Raw genomic sequence first — 23,642 nt, forward strand, 5'->3', positions numbered from 1 at the left:
TTCATCACTTTGGGTTTGTCTGATTTGATTTAGGCACAGCACTTTGAGTAGGACGCACAGAAGCAATGCTGTGTGCTTCTTGCTACCTGGTATCAGGATGCACACTGATCCCTGCTGGTCCTGTTACCAGGGCATTAATGTTCATCCGTTGGTTAAGGAGGTTGCTTTGCTGGTTCTCCATTCTAAAGTGACCGTTTCCCTCTGTCACTGATCTTTCCTTGCCTTTTTAAGGTTGCCAGTTCAAGACTGCCTATGGTATGAAGGACATGGAACGTCATTTAAAAATCCATACTGGTAAGTGGTCATACACATCCCCCCTCTGCTGCAAGCTGGGGGTCCAGACAAGTCAAACACGTGATTTGACACACACCTCATTGGTCATCACGGGAACACAAACCCAAATGAGATAAGAAGATGCTGTTGCTACACATGATTTTGGCAGAAAATGTTTAGAGCAAGAAAACTCAGTGCTAGAATCGACATGAGCAAACTTAGGAGTGGAAATGTGAACTGGTATGGGCACTTTGAATATTGATCTGCCAGAATTAATTACAATTTAAATACACTTGCTCTTCTCATCTGGAGGAGAATATCTTGTAAGTGTGTGTGTGTATGGTGTGTGTGTAATGACTGGTAAACAGAGCAAGAAGGGGGAGAATAGCAACTTTTCACTTAGGTATCTTTACGCTGCATCATTGGATGGATACCTGAGTTTGTTATTTTTGCAGTTTCCAAGGGGGAAATTTAACAAAAACTATTTTCAAAGGAGAAAAAAGGATTGATGCATGGAAAAAGAAAACCACATGATTTCTGGTGATTTAATTTTCTTTAATGTATCATTTTTGTGTTTCCCAGACTTTATGCTTGGAGAAGGAATTGCTTTTAGGCTATTTTTAACAAAGTATTAGATGCTTATAACTCAAGTGATATAGTCATGTAGAAATTCAATGAGTATCCATGTATATAAGGGAGGGACACTGAAATTTGTCATGGGCATCACTAATTGCCCCAAATCTGCTACTGAGCCTCAGATAAAGTATCCATAAGGTAAAATAAAGAAGATAAAATATCCAGCAGTTATCTCAGATATTCCTTGGCCACAGGTCTAATCAGCCTCACAGCATCTTGTCATTTGAATTTCATTGAGTTATCAGACTCTGAAATTATTATGTTTCAGGTATTGGTAAGCATTCTCAATGTACCAAGCAATAAATCTCTCCTGGTGGGGTTCCTGTGTTGAAGTTCCATCAGTCACATATAGCATATTCATCATTGCAAGAGTAAAGTGCTATCATGACTTATGAAAATTAGGGAAATATTATAAAAGTGTAAGTGAGGACAGTGGCCTGAAGTTCACTGCTGCAGATCCTCAGGGCATGTCCTCTCCTCCTAGTTAACCAGGCTTGGCTTTGTAAGGTGGTTCCTGTATAACTGCAGCGTCTCCATTAACATCTTCAAGTCGGAGAGCTGACAGAGTGTCCTTGCCTTAGAAGAGGGTGTGGCCACAACCAACAGGAGCAGGACTGTTTGCCAGCAGAGCTGGCCAAAAGCCACCCGCCTGGCTCCACCACTGTCCAGCATCGGAGTACACAGGATGGCACCCACAGCTGTAGCAGCTGACAGTAATGAGAAGTGTGTTGCTGGATTTTCTGCTATGAACATTTTAATAATAAAATTATAATCTTTAACACACTTCTGTAGATGTATTCTTAAATCCCAGATGTTTATTATATGAAGATAGTGATGACCTTTGACAATTGTCTTTAGCACTTAGCTATTTAGGATTGCTGCTAATTTAATTTAGTTTAATTTAATTTAATTTAGGATTTGGTCAAAATATATGTTTGGTATGTAAGAAGTGAAAATCCTGACTCACTGCCTACCTCCTTCGTATCTGATACATGCCCAGAAGTCATCAGTCTTTATAGTCCAGCGTGCCTCATTCTTAAATTTTGGCATGCTTATACTGGGCTCGCTGTGCTTTATCGCTCAGTCATGTCCTACTCTTTGCATCCCCAGGGGCTGCAGCCCACCAGGCTCCTCTGTCCATGGGATTCTCCAGGCAAGAACACCGGAGTGGGTTGCCATGCCCTCCTACAGGGGATCTTCCTGACCCAGGGATCGAACCCAGGTCTCCCACATTGCAGGCAGATTCTTTACTATCTGAGCCACAAGGGAAGCCCATACTGGGCTTTAACAGACACAAAATGTCCTTTTTCCATTTCTTATGAAATTAATATTATATACACCATCACTGCAGCTTGCTGTTTCTCCCTTAATGCTGGAGGTCTTTCCATATCCATATGTGTATGTAGCTACTTCATTCTTTCAATGGCCAAGTAGGAAATCGGTTCATTAATTTACAGTATATCCATACAGTGAAATACTTCGCCCTTAACAATTACGTTCTAGAAATTTAATGATATGAACATGATTGAAATTATTTCAAGTATAAGAAAGTAGTCAATAATAGGGAGACAGTGTTGCATTTGGCTAAGAAGGTAAGGCCATCCTGGATTCTAATCCAAGTTGAGAGGGTTAAGTAACATCACTGAGAGACACAGTACCATTCAAAAACAAGTGTTTAAATTGATATTGGCCAGGAAGGCTTTTGTACCCCAAAATGTACACACACACATAAAAAAGTCATCAGAAAAGTATACATCAAAAAATTGGCAGGTGTTCAAGGGTGGCAGGGCTTCCCTGAGAACTCAGTTGATAAAGAATCCACCTGCCATGCAGGGGACCTGGGTTCAGCCCCTGGGTTAGGAAGATCCCCTGGAGAAGGGAAAGGCTACCCACTCCAGTATTCTGGCCTGGAGAATTCCATAGACTGTATAGTATAGGCCATGAGGTCGCAAAGAGTCGAACACAACTGAGCGAGTTTCACTTCACTTTCATGGTTGGCAAGATGACAGGTGTGTTAGTGAATGCAGATTAAGCTTGTGTAACAAAGAAGCTCAGATGCCAGCTCACACATGGCAGGGGTCTATGTCTGTCTCACATAACTGTCCAGAGGTAAGCAGGTGGTCTAGGCAGATAGGCAGCTGTGTTCTGGGAGGTCGTCTGAGGACTGAAATTGCCTCTAGTATTACAGTGCATTGGGTACATACCCACCCTCTGCAGCCGTGTTGTCCTTACATGTTTGTTCAGTTCCATGTCTTGGTAACAGCTGGCAGGACAGGTGGAAAGAGAAAAAGTAAAAGTCAAGCAATTTCCTTTTAGGAAAGGAACATGGTTACCTTCTCTGCCATCTGATTGATGATGACTTTATCGCAGAATCACTCCTGGCTGCAAGTGAGCCTGAGAAATGTGTTCTTAGGCTGGTCAACCATGAGCTCAGAGACTCTTGAGTTTTAGGCCGTGTCTGTTATGAAAAAGAGAAAAGAACAAATGGGTATAAAAGACAATGTTTCTCATTTTTACTTAGCTGCACTTTAAAATTTGAGTTGCTTTCTATTTTAAATTGATAAGGAATTCATATTCACTGTCAGATAAATTAGAAAATACTAATAAAATAGAAACAATTGCCCCTCTCCAAAGATGTCAGCTCTTTGCCAATTATCCATCTAGTTTTATTCACTATTATTATTCTTTATTTGACTGCACTGGGTCTTAGCCGCAGCATGCGGGATCTAGTTCCTTCACCAAAGGTTGAACCCTAGCCCCTTGCACTGGGAGTGCAGAGTCTTAGCGACTGAACCGCTAGGGGAGCCCCATCTAGTTTTATTTTTTAATTGGAGTATAATTGCTTTATAATGTTGTAGTTTCTGCTGTACCTAAAGTGAATCAGCTATGTGTGTATGTATATTTAAGAATATATATATATGTTATATATATCCCCTCCCCTTGAACTTCCCTCTCTCACCACCACTCCACCCTCTGGGTCATCACAGAGCCCCAGGCTGAGCTCCCTTTGCTGTGCAGCAGCTTCCCACTAGCTGTCTCAGTTCAGTTCAGTTCAGTTCAGTTGCTCAGTCGTGTCCAACTCTTTGCGACCCCATGAATCACAGCACGCCAGGCCTCCCTGTCCATCACCAACTCCCGGAGTTCACTCAAACTCATGTCCACAGAGTCGGCGATGCCATCCAGCCATCTCATTCTCTGTCATCCCCTTCTCCTCCCGCCCCCAACCTTTCCTAGCATCAGAGTCTTTTCCAGTGAGTCAACTCGTCGCATGAGGTGGCCAAAGTATTGCAGTTTCAGCTTTAGCATCAGTCCTTCCAATGAACACCCAGGATTGATCTCCTTTAGAATGGACTGGTTGGATCTCCTTGAAGTCCTGACAACTAAAACCCATCCATCTAGTTTGGGGGGGAGTTTCAAAATATTCTTGGGTGACTCTGCCTTCCTGTTTTCTTAAAGCCGCGGGAAGTAAGTAAGGCTTTTTCCTGTTTCCTCTTGTTCCCCACTGCCGCGTGTGCTTGTTTGAAGGCGACAAGCCGCACAAGTGTGAAGTCTGCGGCAAGTGCTTCAGCCGGAAGGACAAGCTGAAGACCCACACGCGCTGCCACACGGGCGTGAAGCCCTACAAGTGCAAGAGCTGCGACTACGCGGCCGCCGACAGCAGCAGCCTCAACAAGCACCTGCGCATCCACTCGGACGAGAGGCCCTTCAAGTGCCAGCTCTGCCCCTACGCCAGCCGCAACTCCAGCCAGCTCACCGTGCATCTGCGCTCCCACACGGGTAAGTGCTCCGTGCAGCCCCGCCCTGCGCCTGCAGGCCGTCAGCCGCACCGTCGGGCGGGCGTTGAGCCACCGCCTCGGGAAAGGAACTGCGCGCGCCAGCTCATCCCCTGGGGTGCCGTCTTGCTGTTCGTCTGCTCAGAAGTATCTTTCTCTGTACAACAGGGGAGAACAGTAAAGTTACAGCTTTATGCGCATCTTTATGTAGCTCTGGAACTCACTCACTAGTATTTAATCAAGAAGGTGCTCTAAATGAAATAGAACTATAAAATGCATTTTTAGGAAATGTCTGCACAACCTACGGTTAGACGTTTCCATGATTGTTTAAAGAATACTCATCAGTTCAGCATGGGACAGCTTGATGGGAAAACTCAGCGGAGTAGATAACAAGTTATGTACGTTTTCCTTTTAGCGAGTGTGTGTCTGTTAGCTTTTGATTCATTGATGCTGTGTAACAACCGCCACAAAATCTCAGTGGCATATTATCTTAGTAAAGCATTTATTGCTCACACACTTCAGGTCAGCAGGGAGTTGGCTAGACATTCCACTGATCCAGGCTTAATCATGTGTGTGGGAAAGGCCAGGTGTCCACTGACCTTGGCCGGGCATCTGCCGGCTGTCCCCCTGCTTTGGCTGGGGCAGTCTGGCTCTGTCAACATATCTGATGGCCTCCTTCTGGCACCAGTGGGCTACTCCAAGCTCATCCTTCTCAGGAGGATGGCAGACAAAACAGGCATGCCCCTATGTGTAAATTCATTGCAAGACTTAGCTTGCATCCCATTGGCTAAAGTCAGTTACCTGATTGGACCTGGTATCAAGGGGTGGGGCTGAGCTCACCCACAGTGGAGGGTCATCCAAGGTTCCATGGAGAAGGCCGTTTTCACACCAACCAGTTCACTCCATCATCATCCACTTCTGTCTGACGTGCAGGTGCATTCTTGCTCTCCCCAGACCCACACAAGTCACATCTAATCACAGAATCAGCTTTAAAGACCAGGATCCTATAGTCTCCATCAGATACAGATATGGCTTCTCTTGACCTAGAGCCTTTTGAATTTGAAATAAAAAGACAAGTTGTCTGTCCCCACACTCCCAACAAATAGCAGTGAAACACAGAATACTTACAATAATCCTGCCGTTCCAAGGGGGAGGAACAGGAGGCACTTGGCAGTCACTGGTCCGCAGGTTTCTGAGTGCTCTCTGGAAAAATGCTTCCAGGCCTCCAACTCTGAGGACAGGGAGTGTTTCTTGAGTAAGCGCTGACCCAGCTGCTTGCTTTTTGGCTCTGTCCCCTGCAGCACCCTTCCCTCACCTTCCTTCACCGCTTCTGAATAGGAGTGGAAATGTACTTTTGAGAAACTTTCTCCACCTGCTTCCTTCCTGCAGAAACTTTTGGGGTCTTTTTGGATTTTATTTTACTCTAGACTGGTGACATCTTTGCTAGCAGAGCAAAAACGTTGTGCATTCCCTGTGTATCTGTGTGCCAGAAGCCACACCCGTACTCCTTTTGGGGACTTGCCTTTCTTCAGAACCTAATTAGAGACACTTTTGGCATGTAACCTTCTGGAGGCTGAAACCAGTGAGACTTTTAGGGATCCTTGTCCAGCTGAGAGGACTTGGCTGGCACCAGCTTTATTCTTTTGGAGATTTTAACAAGGAATCTTACGCTTTCACCCCACTATCCTCATTTGTTCATGCCTCTGAGATCAGTTCCCTGGATATGATCCTTGTCCCCAGGCTTTTGTCTCACTTTGAAAATCTTTTGCTGATTGGAGATGAGAAGCTTCATCCAGACCAGCACATCTTTGCCTTTCTATATAGTCTCTAAATTCCGTTTTGAAATGGCCTGTTCTTGTTTGAGTTTGTCTCTTTCTTGTGGGACTTTATCAGACACAGCTTGTAAGACACTTTCTCTGTTCTGCTTAGAACTAATCTCTTTGCTCAAATCCAGACTTTAGTGAGTACACTTTCTATCTTCTGAGTCACAACAGGCGACAGTTTTACCAAACATTTGCCGTTTAATACTGGCCATTGTCACTATTCCCTGCTTCTACCTGCCACGCAGTCCCACAGTCAGCGCTACATATTTTAGTTTTCCGTTAAGGCAGCACCATGTTTCTGGATGCTAACATGTGTATCAGTTATCTAATGTCACAATGATGCTGTGTAACAAAAGCCCCCAGAAAACCTCAGTGGATGCAGCAGCATGCCTTCTCTGCTCGTGTTTGGGGATCAGCTGAGTGTCACCTGGTCAACTCTGCTGGTCTTCACTGGGCTCACGTACAAATCTGAGAATCTGCCAGCTGTGGGCTGGGTGTCCACTGGCCTTGGCTGCAGCAGTCCAGCTCTGCTCCGCCTCTGTCACCCTCCTTCTAGGACCAGGGGGCAAGGACAGGATTGACCTCCCCATGGCAATGGATGACAGAGGTACACATGGGCAAACCCTAATTCACGGACCCTGATTCAGGGTGTTACTTGTGTCAAGTCTAGTTAACATACCATCTGCCAAACCCAGTGACATGATTGAGGCTATTTTGTGGGGTCATGGAAGGTCACCCTGCCCCTGCTGGGAGAGCCTGCCTAATCACATACCTGGAAGAGGCCATGGCTGCAGAGAGGGCTAGGAGGTGGGGACCTCTGGGGACATTAAGATACTATAACAAGTTGAGACATTGGCATGACTGGTGTCCATTTGATTTTCTTCAGGAGTCTCTCCCACCTAAGTTAGCGGCACTGAAGGATGCATTTAGCGAAGTGGGTCAGAGTCAACTTAGGAGGGAAAGCTTACCATGTATAGCAGCGTATTGAAGTTGGTCTAGAAAAGGTATATTTTCTAAAAATTTAAATGTATGCCACTTATGCAGTGTGTCCATGGAACATTCATTTCCCTTTTATAAATCTGTGGCACTTGTAAATTTTTTTAAGTTGTAAAATTAATAGGAGTTTGTTTTTACCCTTTCATCTCTTTGATCAACTACCTTGTCTTAGCAGCAACCTGAACTCAAGAAAGCTCTGTCAGCTTAAATACGTCAGTTGCTTATCCATTGAGCAACATTCATTGAGTCCCACCAGGTACCAGATACTGTGGGGACCAGGTAGTGGGCAGAAACGAATGTAGTCATTAGCTTTGGAGAATTTCTGGTCCTATGGGACTGTTACTAACATTTCTGCCTTATTTAAGAAATTAATTTACGGTTAAAAGGAAAAGGACTTCCCTGGTAGCTCAGCTCGTAAACAATGTGCCTGCAATTCAGGAGGCCCCGATTCAATTCCTGGGTCAGGAAGATCCCCTGGAGGAGGGCATGGCTACCCACTCCAGTATTCTTGCCTGGAGAATTCCATGAGCAGAGAAGCCTGGCAGGCTTCTGTCCACAGGGTCGCAAAGAGTCGGACATGACTGAGTGACTTTCACTTTCAAAGGAAAAAGAAGAAAATATAAAAATTTTTTAAAAAAGGAAAAAGATGATGATGATGAAGAGATTTAAACCCTCTGCTTTCATGTCAGAAAGTGCTGTTAAGCTCTGCAACTCAGCTATGAAATTTGGTTACCTCGTTTTTCCGGTTTGACCTTTGCTGGTTGCTTTAAAAAAAAAGGCAAACAGATGGTCACTAATTTGGGCAGTGATGTAATTGGAATACCTAGCAGAACATTCTGGAGCTGCAGTTCTTCCTCTGAATTCACAGACACCTCCACCCCGAGATCCATGAGTAGAATTTAGGAGGTCCATGAACTTGGATGAGGGAAAAAGTTACATCTTCCTTCTCACTGATCTTACTGGAATGTGATGAGTCCTTCAAGTATGAAAATAGGCATCCAATCTGATTACAGTGTATGTGACCTTGTCAATAGAAGTCACAGATCTTTTTATAGCAAGTATTTTTGATAGATCAAAATATAGTGTAGTTTCTTCCTATTTAGAAATTATCGTAGTCCCTAGACCCGCCACTGGAGCTTGTCACTTCATGCACTAATAAAGCACACACACATTGCCAAATCACAAATTTTTTTCTTTCAGTTTTTAATAATTTCCAGTATAATTAGTTTTTCTTGTCTTCCTATTGATTTTTATTTTAGTTTACCTTGTGCATTTAAACTTTGTCCTGAGAAAGAGTCCATGGATTTCACTGCCAAAAGGGGGCCCCATGGCATGAAAAAGGTTACGAGCAACATTCTAAGGCAAAAGTCAGCAAACTTTTTCTTTTTGTTTAATGGTTTTATACATTTATTTATGGCTGTGATGGGTCTTCATTGCTGCATGTGGGCCTTCCCTCGGTGCTGTAAGTGGGGGCCACCCCACAGCTGGGGTGCACTGGCTCCCATTGCGGTGGCATCTCCCAGTGTGGCGCGCGGGCTCTAGGGCACAAGGGCTCAGCGGTTGCAGCGTGAGGGCTCGGCAGTCGTGGTTTCCCGGCTCTGGAGCCCAGGCTCAGCAGGCATGGCACACAGGCCTAGTTGCTCCAAGGCACGTGAGATCTCCCAGACCAGGGATCAAACCAGCATCTCCTGCCTTGGCAGGCGGACTGTCTACCACCAAGCTACCAGGGAAGCCCAGCAAACTTTTTCCACAAAGAGCCAGATAGTTAATACTGTGGGCTTTGTGGACATGACTGTGTTACAATAAAACTTTATTTACAGAAATGAACTGTGGGCCAGATTTGGCCCATGGTCTGTATAGCTTACCATTCCTTGTTCGAGAGTTTTGTGTGAATGACCTTAGTGGCATTTTAGTCATGCAAAGCGTTGTTTGGTTTGGAGCGTCTTCATTTTCTCAAAGCTTGTTTAATCTGCTCCCTGCCATTGTTAATTGCATTTATCGAACATCTCACGATGATGTTATAGGTGTTGTACCAAAAAGCTGGAACACAATCCCACTCTTTTATGGTAAGAAAGCCTTGGTTGTACGTACAGATAATCACCCAGCACCTAAAAATACCAGCTTTGGAATCAGCCTGGGGTGGAGTCCGAGCTCTGCCACGTACTTCCCAGTGACCGTGAACAAGGGATGTAGTCAGTCTCCTCATTCATAAGTAGTGCTGAGAATAACACTGACAGTGGTGCCCACCTCAGGAATGTCGGGATCTTCAAATGAGACCATTCTTGTGGAATGCTCAGCAGGGCACCTGCCTTCCCAGAAGCCATCGAAGACTCTTAGCTGCTGTTTCTCTTGCTCAAACAGCATTGCAATGGGTGGGCTCACCAATTTGCTTCAATTATCAGACGATTTGGACTTGGCATTCACTGAGGAAGTAAATTTGGAATATCCATGTCCTTTCAGATGTTTGCAATTTCGCTTTTCCCAGTCATCTTTCACCGAACATGAATCTTAAAAAAAAAAAAATCAAGCAGCTGGATTTTGTAACTCCAAGAGTAAAGAACGCAGCTGGCGATGTGGGATAAATAAGTTGCACGCAATAAACACGTCTTTACTGATAAAATCTACATGATGTATAAGCGGGGCGTCCCAATCACTGTAAAAAGTATTCTGATGAGTGAGCACGGAGCTGACTGATTTGAAAGTGTACCCTTGAATCTGTCACAACACGTAACTCAATCAAAATCAACGGATTATGCAAAATTATACAACTGTGAACGGTTCCGTAGCAGAGCGAGCACATTAACCGTAGGAAGAGCTAGCCTGATTGTTTTAAAGGATACACTGAGCGTATTCACAAATCTTACTTTAAGGGGGACGATTAAGCAGCTTGATTTTCAGTCTCCATTTTCCTTCCGGGTATCATGATGGTGGTGGTGGGAAAGTTTGGGGAAAGGAAAGAAGCTCCGGACTCCTCTTTTTCTTTTTTTCCCCTCCCAGGGGCTGCTAGGAGCTGCAGTTAGAAGGTCTCCACCCGCCGCCTCGGTTTAAGCGGGTTTCTGGTGTGTGCTTCGGGGGGATCCGCTGTGGTTGTTGCCTGCCTGTTCTTATCGAAACTCACCTTGTGTTGACAGGGGACGCCCCCTTCCAGTGCTGGCTCTGTAGCGCCAAGTTCAAAATCAGCTCGGACTTGAAAAGGCACATGCGCGTGCACTCGGGGGAGAAGCCTTTCAAGTGCGAGTTCTGCAGTGTCCGCTGCACCATGAAGGGGAACCTCAAGTCGCACATCCGCATCAAGCACAGCGGGAACAGCTTCAAGTGTCCGCACTGCGACTTCTTGGGCGACAGCAAGGCCACGCTCCGCAAGCACAGCCGGCTGCACCAGGCCGAGCACCCCGAGAAGTGCGCCGAGTGCAGCTACTCGTGCTCCAGCAAGGCCGCCCTGCGCGTGCACAGCCGCGTGCACTGCCCCGACCGGCCCTTCAAGTGCAGCCACTGCAGCTTCGACACCAAGCAGCCCAGCAACCTGGCCAAGCACGTGAAGAAGTTCCACGGCGACGCGCTCAAGAGCGAGGCGGCCGAGAGGAGAGACGCTGGCCGGCCGAGCGGCCGCCAGGCGGCCAAGCTGGACGCCAAGAAGACCTTCCACTGCGACCGCTGCGACGCCTCGTTCATGCGCGAGGACTCGCTGCGCAGCCACAAGCGGCAGCACGGAGCGCACGGCGCCGGCAGGCCGCCCGCCGCGCCGCTCCTGCAGTTCCCGGCGGAGGCCAGCCGGCCGCCCGCCGCGCCCCTGGCCCCGGGCCAGCTCCAGGCGCCCCTGCCGCCCGCCCCGGCGCCCCCGTTCAGCGAGGGCAGGGTCAAAATCATCGTCGGCCACCAGGTGCCCCAGGCCGGCACCATCGTCCAGGCGGCGGCGGCCGCCGTGAACATCGTGCAGCCCGCCTTGGTGGCGCCGACCGCCGAGGAGCTGCGGGGCAACGGCCGGCTGCAGATCCTCCGCCAGGTCAATCTGATCGCGCCCCCGCCGCCCTCGGGCTGCCCCAGCGAGGCCGCGGCGCTGCCCCAGCCGGCTGTGCTGCTGACCACCCACGACCAGACGGAGGGCGCCGCGCTGCACCAGACCCTCATCCCCACCACCCCGGGCGGCCCCCAGGAAGGCTCTGGCAACCAGACTTTCATCACCAGCTCGGGCATCGCGTGCACGGACTTCGAAGGCCTGAACGCCCTGATTCAGGAGGGGGCCGCTGAAGTGACCGTGGTCAGCGACGGAGGCCAGAGCATCGCAGTGGCCACCGCGGCGCCGCCCATATTCTCCACGTCCCAGCGAGAGCTCCCCAAGCAGACTTACTCCATCATCCAAGGCGGTGCCCACCCAGCCCTGCTCTGTCCGGCGGATTCCATCCCCGACTAGTGCTCATAAAACGAAAGAAAGGGGGAAGAAGGGAGTGACGCACGAAAGAAGCCAGGAAGAGAATCCTGTAAGAGGTTTGCCTTTGCTGTTCTCAAGGGCTGTTGTGAACAACGCCTCGCCCCCATAATAAATTGCAATTTTATACTGCTCGCTGTAATTTTTTTACGCTGTGATGACTTTGAGACCTCTGAATCACCATGTGGGAACTGCTGTAGAGTCTTTAATAGTACCAACATGATCCCATTTAGGGGTTGGAATGAAAAATGTGTTTGCTTCCAACTTGATTTCCCAACCCTAATAAAGGATTTTTCCATCTCATTAAGTTTGTGTAGTAGATGGTACTTCTCAGCCTGTTGTAAGCTTCCATTCTGATATCCCCCCAGTGTTTGGGGTAATAGTGTTTTAATACATGGATACAAATCTGTTGGCATGAAGGACCATTTTCTACATAATGTTACATAGATATTTGACTAAAAACAGTCAAATGCAAATGGGAGGGGGAATGATTTCCTAATAAGTCGATACATGATTCAAACATAACAAATGTTAATGATTCTTTATAGTCACTGTATGATTTGGGTTATTGCGGGGTGTTATATAATTAAAGAGAACTTGAAGAAGCAAAGGTTCTTAGTCCTCTCTCCTGAATAGTTTGTAAACGTCTTACCTTCTTCACAGTCAAATATGTGTGGTGCCTAAAGTGACCCAACTATCGTTTTTATTTTAAAACTTAAGAGTGACGAACCTGACATTTCTGTTTAGATGCTAATATAATGCAAGTTCCTATTAGCCTTTAGGACAATTTTCTAGGATACCATTGTGTTAGATATTAATATACATGCAGTCCCAGGGATCAGACAAGCGAGACTGGAAAAGCATCTATGTTTTTCCAAAGTGTGGGCTGTACAGAGAGGAAAATTCAAATTTTACTGTTTTGAATTGAAATGCTGTGTGGTCAGTAGGTGGCGCCAGAGAGTAGTCTCAAGTTTCCCGTACTTCCAAGACCTGAGGCTTCCCTGGGGGCTCAGAGGGTAAAGAATCCACCTGCAATGCAGGAGACCCGAGTTCGATCCCTGGATCGGGAAGATCCCCGGAGAAGGGAATGGCTACCCACGCCAGTATTCTTGCCGGAAGAATTTCATAGACAAAGGAGCCCCGAGGGCTACATAGTTGATGGGATCGCAAAGAGTGGGACACAACTGAGCAAATAACACGTTCACTTTCAAAAACCTGAATGAGGGTCTTCATTTCTGATTTTCGGCTTCTAGCCTTATCTTCAACTCAGGATGGGCTCTTGATAAACCCTAAATGAAAGAAACATGCTGTCACAGAGCATCAGCAAGGATTGGTCAGGAGGGGAGGTTATACTTGCGAAAGAAGCATATTTAAAATGAGAGAACACTTTAGATACATTTCTACCAGAGTCACAACACTTTAATTTCCCCAACACAGGAACGTATTAAAATTCTCATGCATATCAACTCACTTTTATATAAAGATATTATCCCCCCTTTTTTTGTACTAAACTAAGAAACTGCAAAATGGTGATGCCAGAAACTTTGAGGGTTGCCTGTTACAAAGCCAGCTTTCCATAAGACACAGAGTTCAAGCTGGGTTTTGTCTTCTATTTTTGATCCCTTCTGTTTGAACAGTTTTGATAATTCACATATCTTCTTTGTCAGAATTTATTTTCCTATCAACAATGGTCATAATTCATCATTAACTGTGGTTTGATATGAAATCAAAAAAACTTGAAGCTTACTCTGTTAGTATTTTAGTTATTTTATCACTTCAGGATTATTGCTTGCAGCTCTTTGAGAAAATATTCAGCCGCTGAATTCTAGCTGGGAAATGCTTATGAACCTGTGTTCTATGTGTTTCTTTTTTCCCAGTGTGCCCCTTGTTTCAACTTTTAAATGATATTTTTCCTGCTTAGAAATGTTATGTAGTCAAGATAGAAAATATGGAAACCATGTTACAACTCTTCCTCTGACATACAAATGGGTTATGTCCTGATAAAGCCATCGTTAAGTTGAAAATATCTTTAAGTCAAAAATGCATTTAATGTGGCTAATTTACCAAACATAGCCTAGTTTCACCTTAAACATGCTCAGAACATTCACATCAGCCGACAGTGGGCTCATACAAAGCCCAACAAAGTCTATTTTGTAGCAGGATGTGGAATATCTCATGTAATGTATTGCCTGTGGAAACAGTCATGGATTGGAGGGGTCCAGAATGGCTGTAGGTGCACCACTTGTTCATCTTTGGGGTCCCACGGCTGAGTCACTGCCACTGCCCAGCCTCAGGGGAGATGGTCAGACTGCAGAGCGCCAGCCCAGGAAAAGAGCGAAAGTCAAAGTACGGTTCCATGGAATGCATATTGCTTTTGTACCATTGAAAAGTTAAAAATTGTAACTTGAGCCATGGTATAAATTGGGGAGCATCTGCATATATATTAAGAAAAATTCAAACACACAATTTTTACTACCCAGATGTAAAAACTGTGACCGTCTTGATGTGCTTTCTTCTAACCTTTATTTTCTGTGCTGTGTATGTTTCCTACTCCAGTTGCAGAGCTGGGGTTGACTTGAGCACACTGTTTTCTTTTTATATACTGTATTTGTCTATCCCGTTACATCTCCACAGAGCTGCGGCCCTCCATTTATACGTGTCAGGCACACACACACACGTGCGTATTTGGATCTTTTAACAAATTGTAACAGGAAGACTTGTTCTTCATGATAAACTATATAGCACTGAACAAAAACCAAGACAGTAATCTCCAGCCTGTTCTTGCCCCACCCAAGGTAAATAAGCTCTCTGTTCATACCAACTCAGAAGATAACCTAGAAAAGGTCTGTCCTTATTTTTGTAATATTTCAGTATATACATTTCTCTCTGACGTAAGAAATGAAAGTGTTAGTCGTTCAGTCGTATCCGACCCTTTGCAAGCCTGTAGCCCACCAGGCCCCTCTGTCCATGGAATTCTCCAGGCAGGAATCCTGAAGGGGGTTGCCATTCCCTACTCTGAGGGATCTTCCCCACCCAGGAATTGAACCCAGATCTCCAGACTCTTTACTGTCTGAGCCCCAGTAAAGGTGTTCCCTTACTTTCGTAGCATCACACTATGTACATATCCTTCCACCTTGCTCTTATTAATTTCCGCTTACTAACAGCACTGTGTGTCACCGCAGCGACGCCTGTGAAGCAAACGGTCGAGTCTGAATTACCGTGTTATTAACACCCACCTCCATATTCGTCGGTACTTTGGTCGTTTGGGGGTTTGTTTGCCGTTACAAACTGCCACAGTAAATGTCTTACGTGATTCCTGATACGCATTTGTGCTTTATTCTCTTCTGTGGGTTACATTTCTCAAAGTGAGTGTCAGTGAGTTTCTGTAGTTTGCACTTGCGTAGATTCAGATGACTTTTTCAAAATGATAGTCTCACTGGGGTATGAGCCCCAGCCATCACCAGTCTCGGGTGTTGCTGATCTTTTGAGGTTTAGTCAATCTGGCGTGTGAAAATGGTAATCAGGACTCTGCATTCCCTGAGCCTGTGCTTTGACCTGCGCCACCCTGACGCCCCCACATAGGCTTCTGGTTATTTGCATTTTTCTTACCTATGAACTTTAAACTCACACGCTCTCATTTTTCTCCTTGGGTTGTTGGGCACCTGGGAAATGAACCCCATGTCTGTCACGGGGATACCCTTTTTTATTGTCCGTTCCTGTGAAGCTTTCCAATTTTTTTCTATAATTAATGGTCCATTTGGATTTTATATCTCAACCTGATATACAAGTACTACAGACTTTGCAAAAGGAAAAAGAAAACATTCATTTCACTCTAAATTTTCAAATCTGTAGTATGTAATTCTACTTAGTCTCTTAAAATTATTTAGAATCGTCGGTATTTTTTGGTCTAACAGCTTTCTGATTATCTTTTTTTGTTTGTTTGTGGGGTTTTGTAAAAGGTTTGGGGGGTTTTTTGTTTGACTTTTGGTTTGGTTTTGTTGTTGTTGTTGGGTTTGGGTTTTTTGGGTTCTGTTTTGGTTGGTTGATTTTTTTTGGTATTTTCAGTTTTCTCCTTAGGTAGTCTGCCAAGAGTTTATCTTGTTGTTTATGTAAAAGTAAAGCTTTTGCTTTTATTTATTCTTTCTCTACTCCTCCTCCATTTTATTCACTTCAGCATTTATCTTTATTTCAGTATTGTCTTTATTAATTCTTTCCCCTGTTTTTCTTTCAGTTTATTTTATTAGTCTAATTTCCTGTATTAAGTTCAGCCTTATTTTCAGCCTTTAATAGTAAAAGCATTTAAACCTATATATTTTCCAGTATGACTTAAAGATCATTAAAAAAAAAAAAGATCATTGTTTCAAAGTTTCAAAATCATGACTGTCATACAAATATAAAGTGAACAGGCATTAGCAATTTTATTTAATTCATTACGTAATGAAGGAATCAGTAAGCTGTTACAACAGGTTCCAAGGAGAATTCAATGAATGAATACTTAAACAGGCAATCAGGAATACTGAAGTGAGTTCACAGACAAATGCAAAATTGGTCAGTGTCTACAGGACAACCACCAGTTGCATTTTGATTGTGCAAACAAACCACAAAGTCTGTTTGCATTCTTACATGTTTTTGCATTATCGTATATTTCTATAACTCACAAAGTTGTAAACTATCTCAAAAACACGGACAGGCATTAACCCTATAGAATTTGGGAACCCAGGCCTGGGATCTCTCAGGACCAGCCAGTAATCTTTTTTGCCTATTTCCAAGTCTTTCAGAAATTCTCTTGACATCCATATCTCTACAGATTTTTATATGAAGTGTCTTTTCAAAAATTTCTAGATTCTTTTTTATTCCAGTTTCAGGGTTGGTTGGTTGGTTTGGTGGGTCAGGGGGATAAAATCCAAGAGGTTTATTTCTTATTTTTTTAAGTAAGTACAATTTGTGAAACTGCATTTTGGTTTTTGATATTAATGTTTTGATCTGAGAATATGACCTGTAAACTATGTGCTTTTGGTAATTTATTAGTTTTCTTTATGGCCATGCACATGACCAATTTTTGTAAATGTGTGATGGAGATCTGTGAATTAAGCATGTTGATTTTGTTATTCAGATTTTCTGAATCCCTCTTAGGTTTTGTCTATTTGGTAAACTTTGAAATAAGTATTTTTAAACCTTTCACTATCATTTTTTATCAAGCTTTTATTATATTTTGTCACATGTTTGATGCATATAATTTTGTGGCTGTGATGTGCTCTTTGTCAATTTTACAATTTATCCTTTATGTCTGATCTTTCCGTTTAAAGGCTTTTGGCCTTAAATTATACTTCATTTTGTGACAGTATTCTAAGACTTGTTTTATATTTTATTATATTTGCTCAGTTTATCTTTGCCCACCCTGTGGTTTAATATCTTTCTTTAATAGCATCTCTTTGTCTTTGGTTGGAGAATTCAAACTGTTTGCATTTACCATAGTTACATATACTTAGTATTATTCATTTCTGTCTTAATTAATATTTACTACTTATTAAACTTTGTGATTTTCTTCTTTTCCCTTTCTAGCTTTTCCCTTTGTTCTCAATAGTTCTTAAATATGTCTCCATTATGCTAATAGTTACTTTCTAAACTTTAGTGATTATTCTTAAATTGCTTCCTCTACTGTTATATCAGATATAAATATTAACCAGGCGCCAACCTTTCATTAAGAATCTGCGTCCACCTAAGAGGAGGCTGTTGGACCACATCTCTTTCTACAACCCCCTCCCCAAATCCTGGGTTTTGCTGAGATAGCTTCTAGATCATTTACTTCCAGGCTTTTGTTAAATTTTACCCTACAGAATGTCTCTTATGTTATAATTCCCAAGTTACCATCATCCACTGAGATATAATCAAAGTTACAACATTCATTATTCACCGTAGTGTCTTATACTCTTTTTCCTGTATTTCATATCTTTACTCTGATTTTTATCCTTATTCCATTAATCTCTTGAGTATATTCCTCAGAAAGGTCACATAGGTTGGTATTTCTTTTGTCCTGGCAGAGGAATAATACCTTTGGACAGAGGGTTCTTTTAAGTCATGTTTAAAATCTGTTCTCATGGAGATGAAAAGTTTGATACTGATCTGATCCAGTGACCGGCAAAACTGAGATAGAATGGCAGTGTTGCTGGAGTGGAAAAGTTGGGAAGTCTCTCGTCTCAGCCAATCAGATTGAAAGAACCAGTCTCTGAAACTTCCAGATCTGAAACTAATCATTTCATCCAAATACTCAGCAATAAAATTATGATTCTATAAATTGAAATACATTTTTTATTCCCTTTGACTATAGGGCTCCAAGCTTTAAACATTTCTTCACATTAAATTATCATTAGAAACAACTTTTTGTTGTTGTTATGTTGTAAACATGTTTTGATAATTAAACTTTTTTAAACTTGCCGATAGGCCTAGTTTTTAGTCAGCTTATATATCTGTGATGAACATTGCTTACAAGTTTTCATCAGCTGCGAGAATGAGGGACCGATCACTTGCAGTTATGTTCTCAGTTTTCTTTTTTATTGATGTAAATAAACCCTGAGAAGTCTCGGTCACAGAAGTAAGGCTGTGGATGTAAACAGTGTACTGTTTCAGCAATGCTTCTCAATTATTTAAATTCCTTCTGAGTTAAATGCCGGAAAACCATACAACGATCAGTCATAATTAATTGGGTCAATTTTGTTAAAAGTAAAGAACTGAAAACCATCTGAGATTTCCTTCCCGGTGGAGCACTTACTTTCTCAACCTCAGCAGCGTAAGTCACCTTCTGGGTGTTCTCTTAGATGATCAGTTTTAGGGAAGAGTAGAGACGGACACGACTGAGCGACTGAACTGAACTGACTGAACTGAATTGAGCCATAGAAGTGGAGGCTCTGAGAACTGATTTCCTCAATCATGCCCATACACCTCTTGAGAAATCTTTCATAGTCCCCAAACACAAGAATCCCAACTAAAGGCCCTTGATACGGAGCAGGGTTTAGCAAACTTCTGTAAGCCAGAGACAATAGTGAAGGAGAGGGTATAGTTGTATTCCAATAAAACTTTATTTATGGACATTGACATCTGAATTTCATATCGTTTTCAAGTGTCACAAACTATTATTTTTCTTTTGTTTTCTTTCCATTTTTTTAAAAAATGTGAAAACCATTCTTGACTCGCAGAGCACAAAAAAGCAGGTGTGCTAGGCTGTAGTTTGCCAACCCTTGCCCTGGTACACCTGCACACAGTAGGTGCATAACAGATTTTTATTAAACAAATAGCAATGATGATTTTCAGTGATAAAAGCTAACATTTATAGACTCGGGATATGCCACGCATGCATGCATGCATGCTAAGTCACTTCAGTCATGACCGACTCTTTGCAACCCCATGAACTGTAGCCCGCCAGGCTCCTCTGTCCAACACGGTGCTAAATGCTGAACGCAGCTATCGCATCCTCCTAACAGCCCACAAAGGAGGCACAATTATTACCCGCATTGTGCAAATAAAGATGTTTCCCAACTTGCCTGGTGTAAGAATCACCTGGAAAACTTGTTTAAAAGGCCCACAGCCACAGCCCAGCTTTGGAAATCCCAACACAGTGCAGCTGTGAGGGGAGCCTGAGCATCTGCGTTTTAGAAATAGCACTGCTGACTGTTTTTCTGATACAGACAACATGGGAAATACTAAAGAATCAAAGGCTCAGAAAAGGTAAGAAACCCACCCAAGGTCACACAACAAATTCCCTTGTAATGTTTCAACCAACAGCCGAACTCAAATCACCTACCCCCATTCTAATCAGCATTTTGTCTCTAGTCACGACCTTCATCCAGCCTGGTAAATCTGGGATTCTTCTCTACTCCCACCCACTCCTGGACCTCCCTGGAATACTAAGTGGGACTGGGACGCCATTGCTGGTGTGCCTGCCACACCTACCCCCAGATGTGAGTGACAGATGTGTTTTGTTGCATGTTGATTTACAGCTATAATTTGGGAAATTCAAAGGTAGAACCTTTGCTCTGAGCTTCTCAGACACAGCAAAATATTTCAGTTTTGTGTTTCATATTACTCTGTGTTTGATCTAAGAGAGTAAAATATAAGCCTGTTAGCATACTTCCAAAAGGAAAAGGAAAAAATAATAATAATAAGTAAATGATGCTCCTCGGGGAATGTTAGCTCCTGGGAGAGTTGTTTATTTCTAGAGAAGCAATACCATATTTATATCATGTATATAAAGAGACCGTGTAGCCCATCGTCCGGTCTGGGACAGAGAGTAAGGCAGCAGTACTGCCGAGTAGGACGGGAGAGCAGGTCTAAGCAGCTTCCAATATGCCCCCAGCACACTTTCCAAAGGAAGGCCAAGCCCAGCAGCTGTAAAATAACGCCTAACGCTTTGCCTTCAGCAACGCAACATAAGGCAAAGGTCAGAGTTTCATATCCCACAGGTCTGTTTTCCAAGGAAACAAGTCACAGGCCACAGAGCTGATGGAGTTTGAGTTTTGACCTAATGCTTTAGAGATAAATGTTTTATTACTATAAGTGTATCATCTGTTTATTCTTCGCCGTGTGACTGTATTCCTGTTTCCAATGTTAGTAGGCATAGTGGGTTAGATTTCTATTTCCAACCCGGCACCCCGTCCCTGGGAATGAATCATCCTTACCCACCCTCGCCCATCAGTATCATGGTGGGTAGAGTGGCTTCCTGGCCACAATGACTCCCGGATCCGTGAAAAAGAACATACAGATTTGTTGTCAAAAACCATGGAGATTTTGAGGTTGTGACACAGCAAAAGCTAACGCAGGAGACTGTTCGTGAACGTCCTCAACTTACGGTTGTCTACTGAATTGCCGTATCCCATGTTTAGCATTTACCTGAATAAGTAAAACAATGTTTCCCTGACAAGACCACTTTAAAATCACTTTCAACACAAGTGTGATGAAAAAACTATTTGTCCTTATAAACTCTGGATGCAAATCCAGCTGGTCTCTTCTTCACGTCTTACCTCCTTTTCCTTCCTTTTTTTTCTAATTTTTGGTCAGTTCCCGTTTTTCAGAAAGGGAGAGAAAACTGCCCAGAGGACCCCCACTCGCTCTGCCCAAGACCCGTTAGTCCCCCTGTGGGCGCCTTTGCTTCGAGGCGGCATTTTCCCTGCCAGTCCATTCAGCGCACTCCAGAAGATGCAGCAGAGGGACAAAGTTCTGGAGATGCTTCAGCTTCTAAGAGAGTTTACACCTTTTCTTAAAGAGGATTCCATTCATTTCTACCTGACTCTAAGTTACTATGTGTCTTCACAAAGATCAGCAGAGTTCACATTAACTTGAAAGATTTGCATGTTGAAGGATCCATGAGAACTTAAAATTTTTTCAGTATTAAAAGTTCTTGCAAGTTAGTAAGTTGGCAGTCATCTTTACAGAGCTTCTTTCCACCTAATCCAGTGTAGACAGCATGCGTGTGTGCTAAGTCACTTCAGTCGTGTCCAACTCTTTGGGACGCCATGGACTGTGGGCCGCCAGGCTCCTCTGTCCATGGAATTCCCAGGCAAGAATACTGGAGTGGGTTGCCATTTCCTTCTCCAGGGGATCTTCCCAGCCCAGGGATCGAACCCAGGTCTCCGCATTGCAGGCGGATTCTTTACCATCTGAGCCAGCAGGGTGTCTAGGGGTAAAAAAAAAAAAAAAAAAAAACGGGTTCTATGAAGCAGTTCGTTAGAGCTGGGTCTATGAAGAACACGTGGATATCATTCAAAGCCCTCGCAAGCCTGGGTTGTACAGCAGGCCCATGGAGAAGTAGAACATGAATGGCAATGGTTAGGAAGAAAGGCTCTGGAGTCAGATCAATGTGGGTTAGAATCCCAGCTCCTTATTATCCCAGAGAATGAAAATGACCCAGACAAGTGACCTGACTGCTCTGAGCCTCAGCTTCGTCTTCTGTATAATGTGAGATAATAACCATGCCTGCCTTATAGTACTGTAAAGAAGAGTTAAATAAAATAATACATGTTAAATAGAATAATGCATGTTAAGATACAGAAAATTAGCAAAGGGGAGAAGAAAGGGAGAGGGGACAAATGAGGAGTGTGGGATTAACAGATACACACACTATATGTGAAACAGACAAGCAGCAAGGATAAACGGTATAGCCATATCCATTATCATAACCTATAATGGAAAATAATCTACAAAAATACTGAATCACTATTCTGTATACCATTGTAAAGCAACCATACTTCAATTTAAAAAGAAAAACAGAAGGAGTAATATATGCTAGCTACTTAACACATGTGAAAGGCGCTCAGTCATGTCCGACTCTTTGCTGTCGATAATAATAATAACTAATATACTTGATTCTTTATTGTTGACCCCTTTACATATATTTCCCTTTTAATACTCAGAAAAAAACATTCGTGTTAGGTAGAATTATCATCCTCATTTTACAGATGAGGAAACTGAGGCTTGAGGAGGTTAAGTTCAGTTCAGTTGCTCAGTCATGTCCGACTCTTTGCGACCCCATGAACGCCAGGCCTCCCTGTCCATCATCAATTCCCGGAGTTCACCCAAACCTATTTCCATAGAGTCGGTGAGCCATCCAACCATCTCATCCTCTGTCGTCCCCTTCTGCTCCTGCCCTCAGTCTTTCCCAGCATCAGGGTCTTTTCCAATGAGTCAGCTCTTCGCATGAGGTGGCCAAAGTATTGCAGTTTCAGCTTCAACATCAGTCCTTCCAATGAACACCCAGGACTGATCTCCTTTAGAATGGACTGGCTGGATCTCCTTGCAGTCCAAGGGACTCTCAAGAGTCTTCTCCAGCACCACAGTTCAAAAGCATCAATTCTTTGGCGCTCAGCTTTCTTCACAGTCCAACTCTCACATCCATACATGACCACTGGAAAAACCATAGCCTTGACTAGACGGACTTTGGTTGGCAAAGTAATGTCTCTGCTTTTTAACATGCTGTCTAGGTTGGTCATAACTTTCCTTCCAAGGAGTAAGCGTCTTTTAATTTCATGGCTGCAATCAGCATCTGCAGTGATTTTGGAGCCCCAAAAAATAAAGTCTGTCACTGTTTCCACTGTTTTTCCATCTATTTCCCATGAAGTGATGGGACCAGATGCCATGATCTTTGTTTTCTGAATGTTGGGCTTCAAGCCAACCTTTTCACTCTCCTCTTTCACTTTCATCAAGAGGCTCTTTAGTTCCTCTTCACTTTCTGCCATAAGGGTGGTGTCATCTGCATACCTGAGGTTATTGATATTTCTCCCGGCAATCTTGATTCCAGCATGTGCTTCTTCCAGCCAAGCGTTTCTCATGATGTGCTTTGCATATAAGTTAAATAAGCAGGGTAACAATATACAGCCTTGACGTACTCCTTTTCCTATTTGGAACCAGTCTGTTGTTCCATGTCCAGTTCTAACTGTTGCTTCCTGACCTGCATATAGGTTTCTCAAGAGGTAGGTCAGGTGGTCTGGTATTCCCATCTCTTGGAGAATTTTCCACAGTTTGTTGTGATCCACACAGTTAAAGGCTTTGGCATAGTCAATGAATCAGAAGTAGATGTTTTTCTGGAACTCTCTTGCTTTCTTGATGATCCAGTGGATGTTGGCAATTTGACCTCTGGTTCCTCCGCCTTTTCTAAAACCAGCTTGAACATCTGGAAGTTCACAGTTCATGTACTGTTGAAGCCTGGCTTGGAGAATTTTGAGCATC

The 23,642-nt window shown here is 43.6% G+C and overlaps 1 protein-coding gene across 3 annotated transcripts in view; it reads left to right on the plus strand.

The window, feature by feature from the left end:
• Positions 1–23,642, plus strand: part of ZFP64 (ZFP64 zinc finger protein) — an 81,943-nt gene that overhangs the window by 19,328 nt on the left and 38,973 nt on the right. Inside the window, exons 4-6 of one of the 3 annotated variants that reach the window (XM_055393794.2) lie at positions 232–294; positions 4,435–4,686; positions 10,633–22,824. In XM_055393794.2, coding sequence (XP_055249769.1) covers positions 232–294; positions 4,435–4,686; positions 10,633–11,912 — 1,595 coding nt within the window. In that variant the 3' untranslated portion in view covers positions 11,913–22,824. Of the gene's footprint in view, positions 1–231; positions 295–4,434; positions 4,687–10,632; positions 22,825–23,642 lie in introns of those variants that run through there. The other 2 variants (XM_055393787.2, XM_055393803.2) reach the window with 2 other exon arrangements.

The sequence above is a fragment of the Moschus berezovskii genome, chromosome 15, assembly GCF_049115385.1.
Source record: "Moschus berezovskii isolate FMDL1 chromosome 15, NW_MosBer_1.0, whole genome shotgun sequence".
NCBI classification, from domain to species: domain Eukaryota; kingdom Metazoa; phylum Chordata; class Mammalia; order Artiodactyla; family Moschidae; genus Moschus; species Moschus berezovskii.